Below are 14,330 nucleotides of genomic sequence, written 5' to 3'. Positions count from 1 at the left end.
GCTGTTCTCTACATTTTGGAGTGAAGAGACAGATATCCAGAGGATGTTAAGTATCTTGCAGTTGGCAGGGCCGAGTTTGGACCTCATCTTTTAATTCTATTTAATTGTTACATGTCTTTAGTTGTTTTATGGTATACATTTTAAGACTTTTTTTGATGTGGACCATTTTTAAACTCTTTCTTGAATTTGTCACAACATTGCTTCTTTTTTATGTTTTGTTTTTTGGCCTTGAGGCACATGGGATCTTAGCTCCCTGAGCAGGGATTGAACTCACACCCTAAGAAGGCAAAGTCTTAACCACTGGACCCTCAGGGAAATCCCTCAGTCATTTTGTAGAATGTCCTTTTGCTTGGGTTAGTCTGATGTTTGTTAGTGATTGGATTAACGAGTCTCAGTTGGCAGGAGTCTCACAGAAGTGCTACTGTGCATCTCAGTGCATTGTATCAGGAGCCACCGTGATCTCTGTGTGTCCCGGAACTGGTGACGTTAACTTCCATCATTTGGGTAGGGAGGTGTCGGCCAGGTTTCTCTGTGGTAAAGTTACTGTTTTTCGCTTTGTAATTAGTAATTTAAGAAGAGATACTTTAAGCCTGCCCTCAATAAAATTTTCCATCTATTTTTTATTTATTTGATTAGTTAGTTATTTGATTTTGGCTGTGCTGGGTCTTCTTTGCTACTCGGCCTTTTCTCTAGATGCGGCGAGAGGTGGCTACTCTCTAGTTCTGTGTGAGGGCTTCTCATTGCTGTGGCTTTTCATGTTGCAGAGCACAGACTTTAGGGAGCTCGGGCTGCAGTATTATGGCATGTGGGCTCAGTAACTCCAGCTCCCGGACTCTGAAGCACAAACAGAGTTGTGGCACAGTGGCTTAGTTGCTCCACGGCATGTGGGATCTTCCCGGACCAAGGATCACACCCATGTCTCCTGTATGGGCAGATGGATTTCTTACCACTGAGCCACCAAGGAAGCCCCAAACTTTTCCACCTGTTGATGATTGTTGACTGAATCAAGAATTAGTTGTAAAATCAAGATCCTGGCTCTGATTTTAAGGCTGGTGTCTGTATTTCAGAATGATAGCATAGGATGGAAGGGAGGAGGAAGCAAGAGACAACATCTGACTCTGTAAACTGTTTCTCAGATGTCTATCATGGAGAATGGAAGGTGACTGATACTGACTTTCTAACCCTATTAAGAAAAAAACTGAGGGGGTGGAGGATTGGGAGCTTAGGACCAGTACATAACCACTATTAATACTATGTATAAAATAGGTACTAATGAGAACCTACTGTATACTGCAGGGAACTCTACTTAATGATCTGTGGTGACCTGAATGGGAAGGAAGTCCAAAAGTGAGGGGATATATGTAGATTCACTTTGCTGTACAGTAGAAAGTAACACAACATTATAAAGCAACTGTGTTCTTATAAAAATTAATTTTTTTTTCTTTTTTTTCTTTTCTTTCTTTTTTTTTTTTTAATAAAAATTAATTTTAAAAAAGGAAAAAAACGACCTGGGAAATCAGACTGGATTTTAAGCAATAAAAGCTTTTAATTCCTAATGGAATGGCTGCGATCCAAAAGTCTACAAATAATAAATGCTGGAGAGGGTGTGGAGAAAAGGGAACCCTCTTACACTGTTGGTGGGAATGCAAACTAGTACAGCCACTATGGAGAACAGTGTGGAGATTCCTTAAAAAACTGGAAATAGAACTGCCTTATGTTCCAGCAATCCCACTGCTGGGCATACACACTGAGGAAACCAGAAGGGAAAGAGACACGTGTACCCCAATGTTCATTGCAGCACTGTTTATAATAGGCCAGGACCTGGAAGCAACCTAGATGTCCATCAGCAGATGAATGGATAAGAAAACAGTGGTACATATACACAATGGAGTATTACTCGGCCATTAAAAAGAATACATTTGAATCAGTTCTAATGAGGTGGATGAAACTGGAGCCTATTATACAGAGTGAAGTAAGCCAGAAGGAAAAACATAAATACAGTATACTAACGCATATATATGGAATTTAGAAAGATGGTAACAATAACCCGGTGTACGAGACAGCAAAAGAGACACTGATGTATAGAACAGTCTTATGGACTCTGTGGGAGAGGGAGAGGGTGGGAAGATTTGGGAGAATGGCATTGAAACATGTAAAATATCATGTAAGAAACGAGTTGCCAGTCCAGGTTCGATGCACGATACTGGATGCTTGGGGCTAGTGCACTGGGACGACCCAGAGGGATGGTATGGGGAGGGAGGAGGGAGGAGGGTTCAGGATGGGGAACACATGTATACCTGTGGCGGATTCATTTTGATATTTGGCAAAACTAATACAATTATGTAAAGTTTAAAAATAAAATAAAATTAGAAGAAAAAAAAAATCCTAATGGAATAAGAATTTCTCCTTATCTAGCACTAAGTCCCAAACACCACACCAGCCGTTAAGCAGACACAATATTTTTAGCCCTCGTAACCACTCTTCGAAAGAGTACTATAATCTCCAATTTATGGTTGAAGAAACTGAGATCAGAAGAGTGGAGGTGTGTGCCTAAAGTTATACATCTAGGAGTGGAAGAGTGTGGATTCTGACTAAGATCCGTTGGGCTCCACACTCTTACTCTTTTTAGAGGGAAGGAGCTTGGGGTCATGTCATGGCTTGCAGCCTCAACACACATCCCGCCAGTGCCAGTTTTCAATGAATTCCCAGCTTAAGAGTGAGGTAATTCCCACTCCCCACGTGGATGTTAAGCCCTGGAGTCCTGCAAAGAGGCTGATGAGGTCCCATTGCGGTGATCTTCTGGCCCCAGCCAGCTGGTCCTTGAACCCTAGCAGCCCCCTGGCTGGAGTGTCCTGAGAGGACCTCCCTCAGCTCTGCTACTGCCCCTGCGGCCCAGGTGGCAGGGCCATCCAGACATTGACTCAACAGTTCGCCTTGCCTGCCCAGCACGGCTGCATGTCCCGTGCTTAGAAAGGCAGGAAACTGAACTCCGGTATTTTAGAAAGTCTTTTAACAATAAGCTTGATTAAAAGGGGGTTTTCCAGTTAACCCTGGAGAATTTCAGTTAACCAACGACTTATTGTGTTCTAGTTCTTTGAAATGTGGTTATCTATGTTCATTGTGTATTTAGGGTAAATCTCATTTGCCAGACGATTCAATTAAACAGGATTTCCCTAAAGAGGGAAATCCTAAAATTACCGTTTGGTATAAGCCACAGAACCAGAGAATAACTATGTTGAAAAGGTTTTAGGGATCATTTAATAGGATTTTTTTATTGTTCAGATGAGGAAACTGAGGCCCAGAGAGGACTATAACTTACCCAAGGTCACATGGCTTATTATTGACATAACTATTAACTAGGAACCTCACATCCAAAGTGCTTTCTGCCACATCAAGAATAATTACAAGGCAGGAAACCTTTATGTCTAGGGTTACCTGCAGGCTGAATTTATCTTGAGGTTGTGTCTTTTGTTTGTCCTGCACAGTGTTCTAAAAGTTGGGACGTTTCCTGTAAGAATCCACATTTGGTGTTTCTTTGGGAAAGCTGTACAATCCGGCCACACTGAGCCCAGTGGCAATGAAGTGGGGGCTGGGCTGCAGCAAGCCTTCTGGAGTGGGGTCATGGGATCTACATTCCTCCATACCCTGTCAGCTCACACCTGGGTAAGCTGACATTTCATGACCTGCTGGTAGCTCCAGGCATTGGGATTTGGGTTCTCTGCTTTCTGGTGGAAGGCACTCCTTAGTTAATTAAAATAAATAAATAAATAAAAGAGGGCTGGAGTGGCCAGACTGAAAAATAGGGGGACAATGAGGGATCAGAAACACTCGTGTTACATGCCAGGGTGCAGTGCCGGGCATGCGGCTGGTCCCAGGCAAGCTCAGATCAGGAGCTAGAAAGAGCTCCAAGAGCTTCTCATTACGGTGAAAAAGGTCAAAAGTTCAACAGCAAAAGGAGGGACTTCCTTCAGGGTCCAGTGGCTAAGACTTTGTGCCTCCCAAAGCAGGAGGCCCAGGTTCGATCTCTGGTTGGGGAACTAGATCCTATATGTCTCAAAGGAGTTTGCATGCTGTAACTAAAGGTTTTGCACGCTACAATGAAGATCAAAGATCTTGTGTGCCACAACTGAGACTTGGCACACCAAATAAATAAATATATATAAAGAAAGAAACAGCAAAAGGAGATACAGCACCTGGCAAGATAATATGTACTGATAAAGTGAGTGGAACAGGAAAGATGTGCTCGAGTAGTTCAGATGGTCAAGGAAGTTCTGGTAGAGGTGGAACCTGACTTAGAAGTTGACTTATTTTAAAGAATGGAGACACTGTGGGCAGAACAACTAGCCAGGAAGCTATTTCAGCCATCAGAGCCAAGAGCCAGGGTTAGGTGAGTGGAGACAGAGAGGGAGGGAAGAGGTGGAGGCCAGAGAGACATCCCCCAGTGGGGATGGACAGGGTCGGATGCCTGCATGGAGGAGAGAGAAAGAGAACAGTCAAAGCTGGTGGATCCTTTGTGCCTGGGTGACCAGGAGGAGGTCATGCCCCAAACAGAGAAGGGGAGCTGGAAGGAAAAGCTGGATGGGAAATGATGAAGAATTTATTTCTAGACATGTTGAGTTTGAGGTGATAACAGGGTCAGGCAGGTCCAGGTGAGGAATCAGAATGCAGACCCAGAGCATGCCCCCAACCCCCAGTAAGCACTTTACAATCTAGCCTCCCTTTGCCCATTTGGGAGTGAAATCCTTAAACATATAGACACACTGATTAAAAAAAGGAGGCCTACGTAGGGGAGGGGAACAGCAGAAGGGAGTGGTGAGCATGGTTGGGAGGAAACTGGTGAGAAGAGATACATCTATGAGTACTCAGTTCTTTTGTGCTGGAGCTTTTAATCTGGGGTCTTGGGACACCTAGGGTCTCATGCACAGCCCTGTCCTTAGAGGCAGAACTGAAGTGTGTGTGTGTGTGTGTGTGTGTGTGTGTGTGTGTGTGTGTGTGTAGTGGAGGGATGGGAGTTGCCTAAGGACATTTTTTGGAAAGAGGGTGCATAACTTTCATTAGATTCTCAAAGGGGACTTGTCTCCCTGGCAAAGTTGAAAACCACTGAAATGGAAGCCCCTGCGGTCCCCCTGGTGGATCTGGAACACAGTGGTACCATTTATCCTGGTTCCCTGTCATTTTTTTTTTTCCAGATCCTTGCCTAGAAGTGTATTCTAGCCGGCCTCTCTCACCCGGAACAGGGGAAATGTCCCTCCTCCTTAAAGGCCTCTTTTTTGGGGTGGGCGTGGCTGAGTGAGTCCCCGAAGTCCCTGGGGTGCAGCAAGGGGTCGAGGAGGCACAGCTTCCAGGGGACGGGAGGGGGAGGCTGCGGGGAGCCGGAGCGGATGTCACGGCTTACCTCAGAGCCTGAATTAGAAGGCTGAAAAAATCACAGCAGGAAATAACGTGGTGCCTAAAATAGAAGCATCAACTGGGAGAGAGGCCGGGAGTAGGTGGCATTTGAGGCTCCCGCCGCGTCCTCCCCAGCGGCTGCCTGACAAGCGCGTCGGAGGAGGAGGCGTGCGGATGAGCAATGGGGCCAGAAAAGGCCAGAAAGGCCGAGGCCGCGTTTCTGCTGGGGAGGAGGGAAGGAGCCTCGGAAAACAGCCACAGTCTGAGGAGCAGAAGGGACCCTGCTGTCCTGGTCGTCTTCCCGACCCCCGCCCACACACCTCCACCGTCCCCCTAACCTCCCCCGTCCCCCTAACCTCCCCCTTCCTTCTCACCACCCCCTAACACACACACACAAAGCCCCCTCTCCCCTTTCTCTTCCTTCCAGCACCTTCGGTCTCTCACCTTGCCCACTGCCTCAGCCTGGCCACCCCCCCTACCTTTTCAGCACCCCTCCCTCCTCTGTCCTTCCCCCAAAGTCCCCTCCAGGCTTGTCACCTACAGCAGCGCCTCCACTTCCACCCCCTCCCACTGGCCCTGCCCCTCTCCTCCAAGCCCCTGGACTGCAAGGCCTTGGTCTCCAGACAGGAAGCTGCCCGCAGGTCCTCGCTGCCTTCCTGGGCCACGTAATCAGAGGTCATTCTAGGAGCAGCAGTGCTCAAGGTCAGCCTCCCTCTGCCTGACTGTAGTAACCCCTCTACCACCCCAAGCCCAGCCCCTTTCCCTCCTCTATGAGACTGCCAGGGCCTGGTGCCTTGGGAAAGGCCCCAGGCAAGGGGTGGGGGTCCTTCACCTAGACTCTGGCCTCAGGAAGGTTTGAGACCACACAAAACCTTTGCCTGCAGACCTGGGCTGGCCCTCCTTCCATGGCCACGTCTATAGAGAGGACTCTCAGAACTGTTCCCTGACTGTTGGTTCTCCCGTGCATACATACTCAGAGCAAACAGCCAGGCACAAAAACAGTAATGGCCACACTACTTATAGAGCGTTTATGTGTACATATTAACTCACTAATCCTCACAACCCCACGAAGTAGGTATCTTTATCATTCCCATTTTATGGATGATGAAACTGAGGTTAAGACTCTTTCCTTCCACTGCAGGGGGCTTGGGTTTGATCCCTGGTTGGAGAAGTTCTACATGCCTTGAGGAACAGACAAAGAAAAACAAAATTTTTTTAATTATGTAAAAAAAGAAAATGATGAATTAACTTGGCCATATTCACGGAGCTAGTCAGGGGAAGGGCCAGGCTTTGGGCCCAGGGGGTCTAACTGCAGGTCCTAACTGAATTTCACACACCATTGCCTCTCAGCTTAGTGCTGTTCTACGCAGCTCTTTTTTTCTAAAAAAGTGGATTTTTTTTTTTTTTCTGAAAATAAGCATAAGGTATTTGAGATTCTAAGCATGATGAGTGCTTGGAAATTTCAATTTTTTAAAAAATCAGATAGTTTTATTTTTACTTCTCTGGGTTGTTTTTCCCCCCAGCTGTTGCTCTTCTGAAAACAAGTGTTCTCATTTTTGCCAGTCTGAAGTGCTGAGCGTCCTCATCACCATCTGGAATGAAGGGGCATTCATTCGCGCTCAAGTGCACTGCCCACACACATACGTGGACCACTCGCTCCCTCCCGAATCACGCCTTTGTGTTGTTCTGGGGTTAATGGCTGATGATTTGCCAAACAGAATTCTCAGGGAAGGTATGTGGCTAACGTGGCTTCATGCAGGCTTTGTTCCCTGGAGGCTGGGAGTTATTGGAATCTTGGTAAGAAACAGTGGCTAAGGTTGTGGGTAGGGGACTCAAAAAAATGTCATAAGGAAATAATAATGTAGTTAACATTTATTCATACTTACTAAATGCAAGGCTTTGTGCTAAACATTTTACAGGAATGATCTCATTTAAGTGACACAATAACCCTATGACATTAGTAGTATCATTACCATTTGACAGAAAATTTGAGGTCATGTAAGGCTTAAGGGCAGAGGTTCTGATATACTGAACCAGCACTTACTGCAATGAAAACTTGGTGGTTTCTGCAAGGTTTTTTTTTTTTCTTTCCGATATGGAAATATCTTTGTCATTGCTAATTATAAAAGTAATACGTGCTCAGGACTTCCCTGGCAGTCCAGTGGTTAAGACTCTGTGCTTCCAATGCAAGGGGCAGGGATTTAATTCCTGTTGGGAAACTAACATCCCACATGCCATGTGGCTCAGCCAAGAAAATAGAAAAAAAAAAAAAAGTAATACATGCTCATGGAAGAATTAAAACAACACAGAAGTGTTTAAAGTAAAACATTGAAGTCTTCCCCAATAATGCCCCTCTGCATAGACTTTTAATGCACTTCTCCATTTTAAGATACCTGGTATCTCACCATTATACTCCACAGTGGACAACTTTGCACATGTCAGTACACACTAGATGATTTCCTTAATTCTAGCAGGGGAATTGGTGAGTCAGAAGGTAGAAACATTTACATTTTGGTAACTTGTTGAAATGGATGAAGTAATTTATTTTAAGCCATGGTATTAAATGGAGGGTAAAGAGGCAGGGAAAATAGGCCTTTGTTCTGCTGGCAATAGTTTAACTAGTGCAATCTTTCTTTTTAAAGAAATTTTGTTTATTTATTTATTTGATTGTGCCAGGTCTTGGCCGCACGTGGGATCTTTGATCTTTGTTGTGGCATGCAGACTCTTAGTTGTAGCATGTGGGGTCTAGTTCCCTGACCAGGGATTGAGCCAAGGCCCCCTTGTTGGGAGCATGGGGTCTTAGCCACTAGACCACCAGGGAAATCCCTAAGTAGTACAATCTTAAATAAATATGTTAACATATATTTAGAGACTTAAAAATGTTCACACTTTTTACTTTAGAGCAACTTATGGAAGTCTATTGAAATCAAGGAAATAAGTGGAAAAGTAATATTTAGCATGATGATAGGCAAAATTTGGGTATGACTTAAATGTCCTTCAATAAAAGAATGGTTAAACAAGTCTTGAAAAAAATTATGACCATCTTCATGCTGGAATACTATATAGTCATTAAAAATGATGGTTTTGAAGACTCTCATAACATGGTGGAAATGCTGAGAAAGTAAAGTCAAGTGAAAAAGTAATATACAAAATTATATGCATGTATGGTTATAGTTGGAAACCCTCTGTAGCTCAGTTGGTAAAGAATCTGCCTGCAATACAGGAGACCTGGGTTTTATCCCTGGGTCAGGAAGATCCCCTGGAAAAGGGAATGGCAACCTACTCCAGTATTCTTGCCTGGAGAATTCCATGGACAGACCATGGGGTTGAAAAGAGTTGGATGTGACTGAGCAACTTTCATTCATTCCATGGTTACAGTTGTACAAAAAGAAACAGTAAAGAAATAGTAGCAAAATGATAGCATTGATATGTTAAGAGTGTTGGGATTAATGCAGTTTTTCTTTTTCATTTTTTTTGGTAATATGGTTTATTTTTGTAGTAAATGTTATATTCGTTAAGAACTGTGGAATCGTTGGAAATTATCAAAAGACTTTGCTTCCTTTTTCCTCTCTGGATTTGAGTTCTTACCTCTATAAATGAAGCAGTTAGATTGAAGTTGATGACTTCTAAGTCATCCCAGTCCTGTTATTGTATATTCTCTGATACAGGCAAGCTGTTCTTTCTGTTACAGATTCAAAGCCCAAAGTCAGTCTTCATACTGAAAATGGACAGATCAGACTGGAACCTATTTTGTGACCATGAGCTCAGGTTATGCTTACATGTGTCAAAGCTTCCATATGAATTTGAAGAAGAAAACAGAATGTTGGTAGAATCTTCATAGATACATCTTTAGGCTCAGTGTTTCCCCCTAGGACATGGGGTATTCGAGCAGTGACTGCCCAGCTTGTCCCAGTGTTGAGGGGCTGTGTCTTAGACCAGCTCCCTCCCTCATTCCCCCTGCTGCGAATCTGTTACATTGGAGACCAGTAGGATTTCACTGACCCTGGGAAACAATGGGAAATAAGTGAGGCTAGCAGTCAGGGGAGGCATGTTGAGTTGATCTGGAGAAATCCAGTTGATCTGGAGAAATGTGTGTGTGTGTGTGTGTGTGTATGAAGGGACAAGGCTGGAAGAATGCCACTCTGCTGGCACAGCCTTCGTCAGAGCCCTGAAAAGGGCTGAGTGGGCTCTGACTCAGCTCTGTGACTCACCCTCTGTACTGCCGTCTCCATGCTCTGGGCACATCCTCTGGACCATTTCAGCCCAGCCTCCAGTGGAGGAAGGTGAGATCTGGGCCGGCAGCTCCGGATGACTCATCCTGCTGAGCTGGAAGGAAGGGGCCACAGCCCCCTCTCCTACACCCCTCATCACCACCCTGCCTCCCCAGGAGTCCCCATGCAGGTCCAGACCCCATGTGGACGTTATGGCTGCTCTACTAGCAGCCCCCATCGAGGCTCAACCCACCCACCCATTCAAATACCTGCTCCATACCATCACTTCCTTGGTCCCTTTCCCTCGTTGTCCCCTGTCCTTCCTGTGGGCATCTGAGGTCAGCTTATAGGGAGGCTTGTAAGCCTCTCTGGATTACCCGTCATTCTGTTCTTTGCATCTCACAACTTCCCAGCTTACAAAATAGTTTTACATCCCTTTTCTCATTTGATTCTCTGGGACTCTAAGAAGCCTGGCAGGGTAGTAAACATCAGCATTCTACAGGGAAGGACATGGAAGGTCACAGAAATGAAGGAAATTTTTAAAGGAATTCATGAAGAGCATTGAGGGCTGTGATGCAAGAGGCTTGCTGGGGAAGGGCAGAGCTGTTAGGGCAACTGCAAGGCTTTTGACTGGACAGTGGGCTGGGGAAGAGGGACAGTGCTGGCCACTTTGTGACATGACAAGAAATGTGCCTGCCTTAGAGCAGAAGATGGTGAGGTGTTTTGACTTTATCCCAAGACCAATGAGAGGTTCCAATGAGAGGTTTTAAGTGGGGGACCTGAGGGTGGCATGCCAAGGAGCCAGGAGGCTATTTCCATGGTTCAGTTGAGAGTGGATGATCTACCTGTGAGCAGTGGCTCCTGGGATGATGTCAACCCTGAGAAAATTGTAATTTATTCCTGTAAAGAGGCCTGGAGCTCTCCGTAGATGGTGACTGGAGCCAAGCAGAGGGTGAGATGGCTTTTGGGGAAGAGGAAGGGACACAGGGGACACCACACTTAAGAGCTGAGCCAGGGAAGGAGTGCTTTCCCTGTTTTCCCTGAACAAAGGCATGTGTGGCCCCTGCAACAACAGCCTCTCAGGAAGAGGGCTTGTAGTAAGTGAAAGCACTGCCCACCTTGACCTCCATCCATGTGGACAAGACCCTGTGAAGGAGACGTGCTACTGTCACCTCACAGAGGCAAGCATGAACACCCGAGGGAACCCCTTGCTCCCCCTTCTGTCGTGGTCCTTCTCCTCTTCTACCCAGTGCTGGGCTATGCGGGTCACCAACTGAGGACACAGTCTTGGCAGGCAGCCAGTGAGTGGCCTCTTGGGAGAGTTCCCGGAACCTCCAGTGAGCTGTGGCTCCAGGCTCTGGGAAGGGGCCGGGCTTCCTGAGCCCTTTTACCCTCGGGCATTGGTGGAGGTGACAGGACTTCCAGATAAAATAGGGAATGTCCAGTTAAATTTGCATTTCAGATTGGAAAAAAAAAAAAATTTTTTTTAGTATAAGTATATCCCAAACATGAGATATACTTATATTTTTAAAGTATTTGATGTGTATCTGAAATTCAAGTCTGACTGGGTATCTGTCCTGTATTTTTATTTGCTAAACACAGGACAGACATCCATGGAGGTGCCTCACTACCCCCTGCCTACTAAGGCCTCAGGGATTTTCCTTTGTCTGAGGTCACGATAAGACCCAGCCTCTGCATCCCTCAGCCTCCCCTGGGACTTCATGTGGGGCTCAGGGTTGCATGGGGAGACATGCCTGCCCTGATGGCCTCCCACCTTCTGGTTAACTAGCATCGAACCCAAGCTACTGTGACCTTCCACATGTCTGTGGCTCCCCACCTGGATGGACAGCTTGCTGCCTCTGCTTGTGAGGCCTAACTAGTGAGGGGACCGGGGCTCTCCTGCTCCGGCCATCAGCATCCCCCAAGGTGTCAGTTGCATCCAGGCCCAGTTGGTGGCCCCAGGAGCCTACCGCTCCCAGCCACCAGCAGCTTGCACAGTGGGGCCCAGGCTGAGGACTGGAGGAAAATGAAGGTATAAGCTCTGCACTTGGGGTAGTGTAGGTGTGTGTTTGTTCAGAGGCCTATGTTAGAAAACAGCAGCACCACATCTGGCCTGGGCTTTAGAGTTCAAGGTGCTTTCCCATGTCTGAGCTCATTTGACCCTCACCAAGTCACGGTCAGGGGTGCAGAAAGGGAGCTGCCTCCTCCTTTATGGATGAGCGACCTGGGGCTGAGAGAGGTTAGGTCTTTGCCCAGAGTCACCTATCCTAACACACGTGAGAGTGGCTGCTTCACCCTGGCACAGAGCAAAGTGCTACAGCTCGGAGTTGGTGCTCTGGGCGAAGTTCCTTCGTTCCCACAGTAGGGGGCAGACCTGAGGCCTTGCATTGAGAACCAGGCGGACCAGGTGGACAAGTCCTCTGTCCTGCCCTGGCTGTAAGCAAAAAAGGTGGGCCTCCCCACCCCACCCCCTGCCCCGCTCTCACTGGCAGAGCTTAGAGAGCTTTCTCGGAATACATCTTATCTCCCAGCCTCTCCAACAGGAGAGGGGAGCAGAAATCTTGGTGAGGACCTCCCTGGGGCAGCAGGGCTGGGCACTGAGTGCTCTGAGTGAGGATCTGGCTCAGTCACAGCAGAGTCTTGGTGAATGCTGAGCAGACTTTGAAGGAGGAGGTCACAGTGAAGAGTGCGTACATGAGGAATGGTATATATCTACTCCACAAATATTTTCTGAGTATCTGCTGTGTGCCAATCACCATTCTAGATATTGGAGATACTTAGTGAAAGTCACTCAGTTGGGTCTAACTCTTTGCAACCCCGTGGACTGTAGCCTGCTAGGCTCCTCTGTCCATGGGATTTCCTAGGCAAGAATACTGAAGTGGGTTGCCCCTGGAGAAGGATCTCCGGGGATCTTCCCAACCCAGGGATTGAGCCCAGGTCTCTTGCATTGCAGGCAGATTCTTTAGTGTTTCTTTACCAAGGAAGCCCTGGGGATGCTTAAGGATAGAACAAATATGCATACACTGACACCTCACAGATTGCCTTCTCTTGCTTGTGAGCTATCTTGACCCCAGCAAATAGAATGTAAAATTCAGCCCCTTTACCAGTTTCTAGAAAAAAACTTTTTCCTCCAGACATGGGGGTGGGGTAGGGCATGTGTGTATAGGGTAGCGGTATTGTACTAAAGATTTATGGGGCCATGATGAGAGGCTGTCAACCCCCTCACAGGCTCTCACTCTGAATCAGTCCTCAGTGTAGGACACCCTTCTCCCAAGTCCCCGTTTTGGCCCTGCAGCCATCCTGGGGGTGCACCTGCCTCCCACTGCTCTGCCTCCCACCTCAAGCTCCCAGCCTAGCCAGGCTTTCTCCAGCAGTTTTCTCTCAGATGTCCACTCTTGGGAGGGAGGGCTTTTGAGTCATTCTGCTGTCACTGTTTGGTCTCAAAGGACACAGTCTCTTTCTGCAAGGTCCCTACTTTCTGACATGGGGATGCTGTCCCTATTCCATTTCTGCTTCTCAGAATTATTCCAGGGTGAAATGACCTTGTATCTGAAAAGAATTGTTCTCAGAACCCTCCGGCGCCGTAGGTCATGTCAACGAGAAACACGCTTGACAGCGGCTTGCTCTCAGTGGTTGGGTCAGCCAGCAGAAGAGCAAGCCCAGCGTGTTTACAGGAGGAAGGCTTGAGCTGCGCCCCTCTAGTCCGAATCAGATGTGATTTAGCATCTTATTCTCACACTTTTGTTAATAAAACAAAACAATAAACACATACTACCATCAAAAGAACATTGACAGCCTGTGTTTATGTGTTTATGCTGTATCTGTCTCTAATGCAACCACTATGTAGATTTTTTAACAAAATGAGTTTTCACTCACTGTTGGGGGGTATGTTAATTAAACCAAAGAGGGAGAGCTGATCCTTTTACTGTGTCTTTCTTTCTTGCTCTTTCTCTTCCTTTCTTATTTTTTTACTTTCTTCCTTAAAACAGATATGTAGGCCCTTCCATTAACGTTGATTTTGGCCATCTCTGACAAGGCTAAAGCAGAGAAACTGGGTTCTGAGTATGTCGGTTTTCACTCTGCAAAGACTCCAACCAGTCAGGCAAATACTCTACATCTGCTGTTCCCAGATAGGGTAGCTGCTCTACCCTACCCTTCCTGGAAAGGACCTTCCTGTGAGATCTGGATACCTGAATATGGTGCCTAGGGCAAGAGATGTGTGAATGAGGAGAGCAAGGAGAGAGGAAAGGAATGGAAAAGAAGAGAAAAGAAAAAAGGAACATTGAGAGAGACAAGAGAATTAGTGTAAGCTTTGTGAACTCAGTGACAAGAATAACAGACACGATGGCCATCTATACTTTTTAATGAGGAGTTTGATCTTTTGGCTGAAAGTAATAGAAACACAGCTGTAATTAGCTTGGGCCCCAAAGGAGGAGGCATTAGTTCACTTAAGCTGACTGTGGAGACAGCAGAGGGAACAATTGGGTTCATGGACGCCCTCAGGACTCACCCTCCTCTTTTGGGTGTTGGTTCCCTGAAGCTCTCAGGGCTGTGCCAGAGTAGAGAGAACTCCTCCCACCAGTGCCAGCACTGACACAAACCCCTGAGACATCTTGGCAAACAGCAACATACCATTTTTCAGTCGTCAGATTTCAAAAATGTTCAACTCTGATACTCTCAACTATTGGTGAAGAACGGGGAAAATAGAGACGCTAATGCTCTGATATACTG

The 14,330-nt window shown here is 46.5% G+C and overlaps 1 protein-coding gene across 3 annotated transcripts in view; it reads left to right on the top strand.

The window, feature by feature from the left end:
• The window catches only part of SLC4A1AP (solute carrier family 4 member 1 adaptor protein), a 75,341-nt gene that overhangs the window by 34,917 nt on the left and 26,094 nt on the right, over positions 1–14,330 (top strand). Inside the window, exon 13 of one of the 3 annotated variants that reach the window (XM_061431250.1) lies at positions 13,120–13,719. The exons of 1 other annotated variant lie outside the window; for it this stretch is intronic. In XM_061431250.1, the coding sequence (XP_061287234.1) occupies positions 13,120–13,286 (167 nt within the window). In that variant the 3' untranslated portion in view covers positions 13,287–13,719. Of the gene's footprint in view, positions 1–1,496; positions 1,630–13,119; positions 13,720–14,330 lie in introns of those variants that run through there. One more of the 3 variants, XM_061431251.1, reaches the window with a different exon arrangement.

This window comes from Bos javanicus, chromosome 11 (genome assembly GCF_032452875.1).
Source record: "Bos javanicus breed banteng chromosome 11, ARS-OSU_banteng_1.0, whole genome shotgun sequence".
In the NCBI taxonomy this organism is placed as follows: Eukaryota; Metazoa; Chordata; class Mammalia; order Artiodactyla; family Bovidae; genus Bos; species Bos javanicus.
Note: the sequence above shows the minus strand (reverse complement) of the source record. Positions and strands in the feature narration are given on the sequence as shown.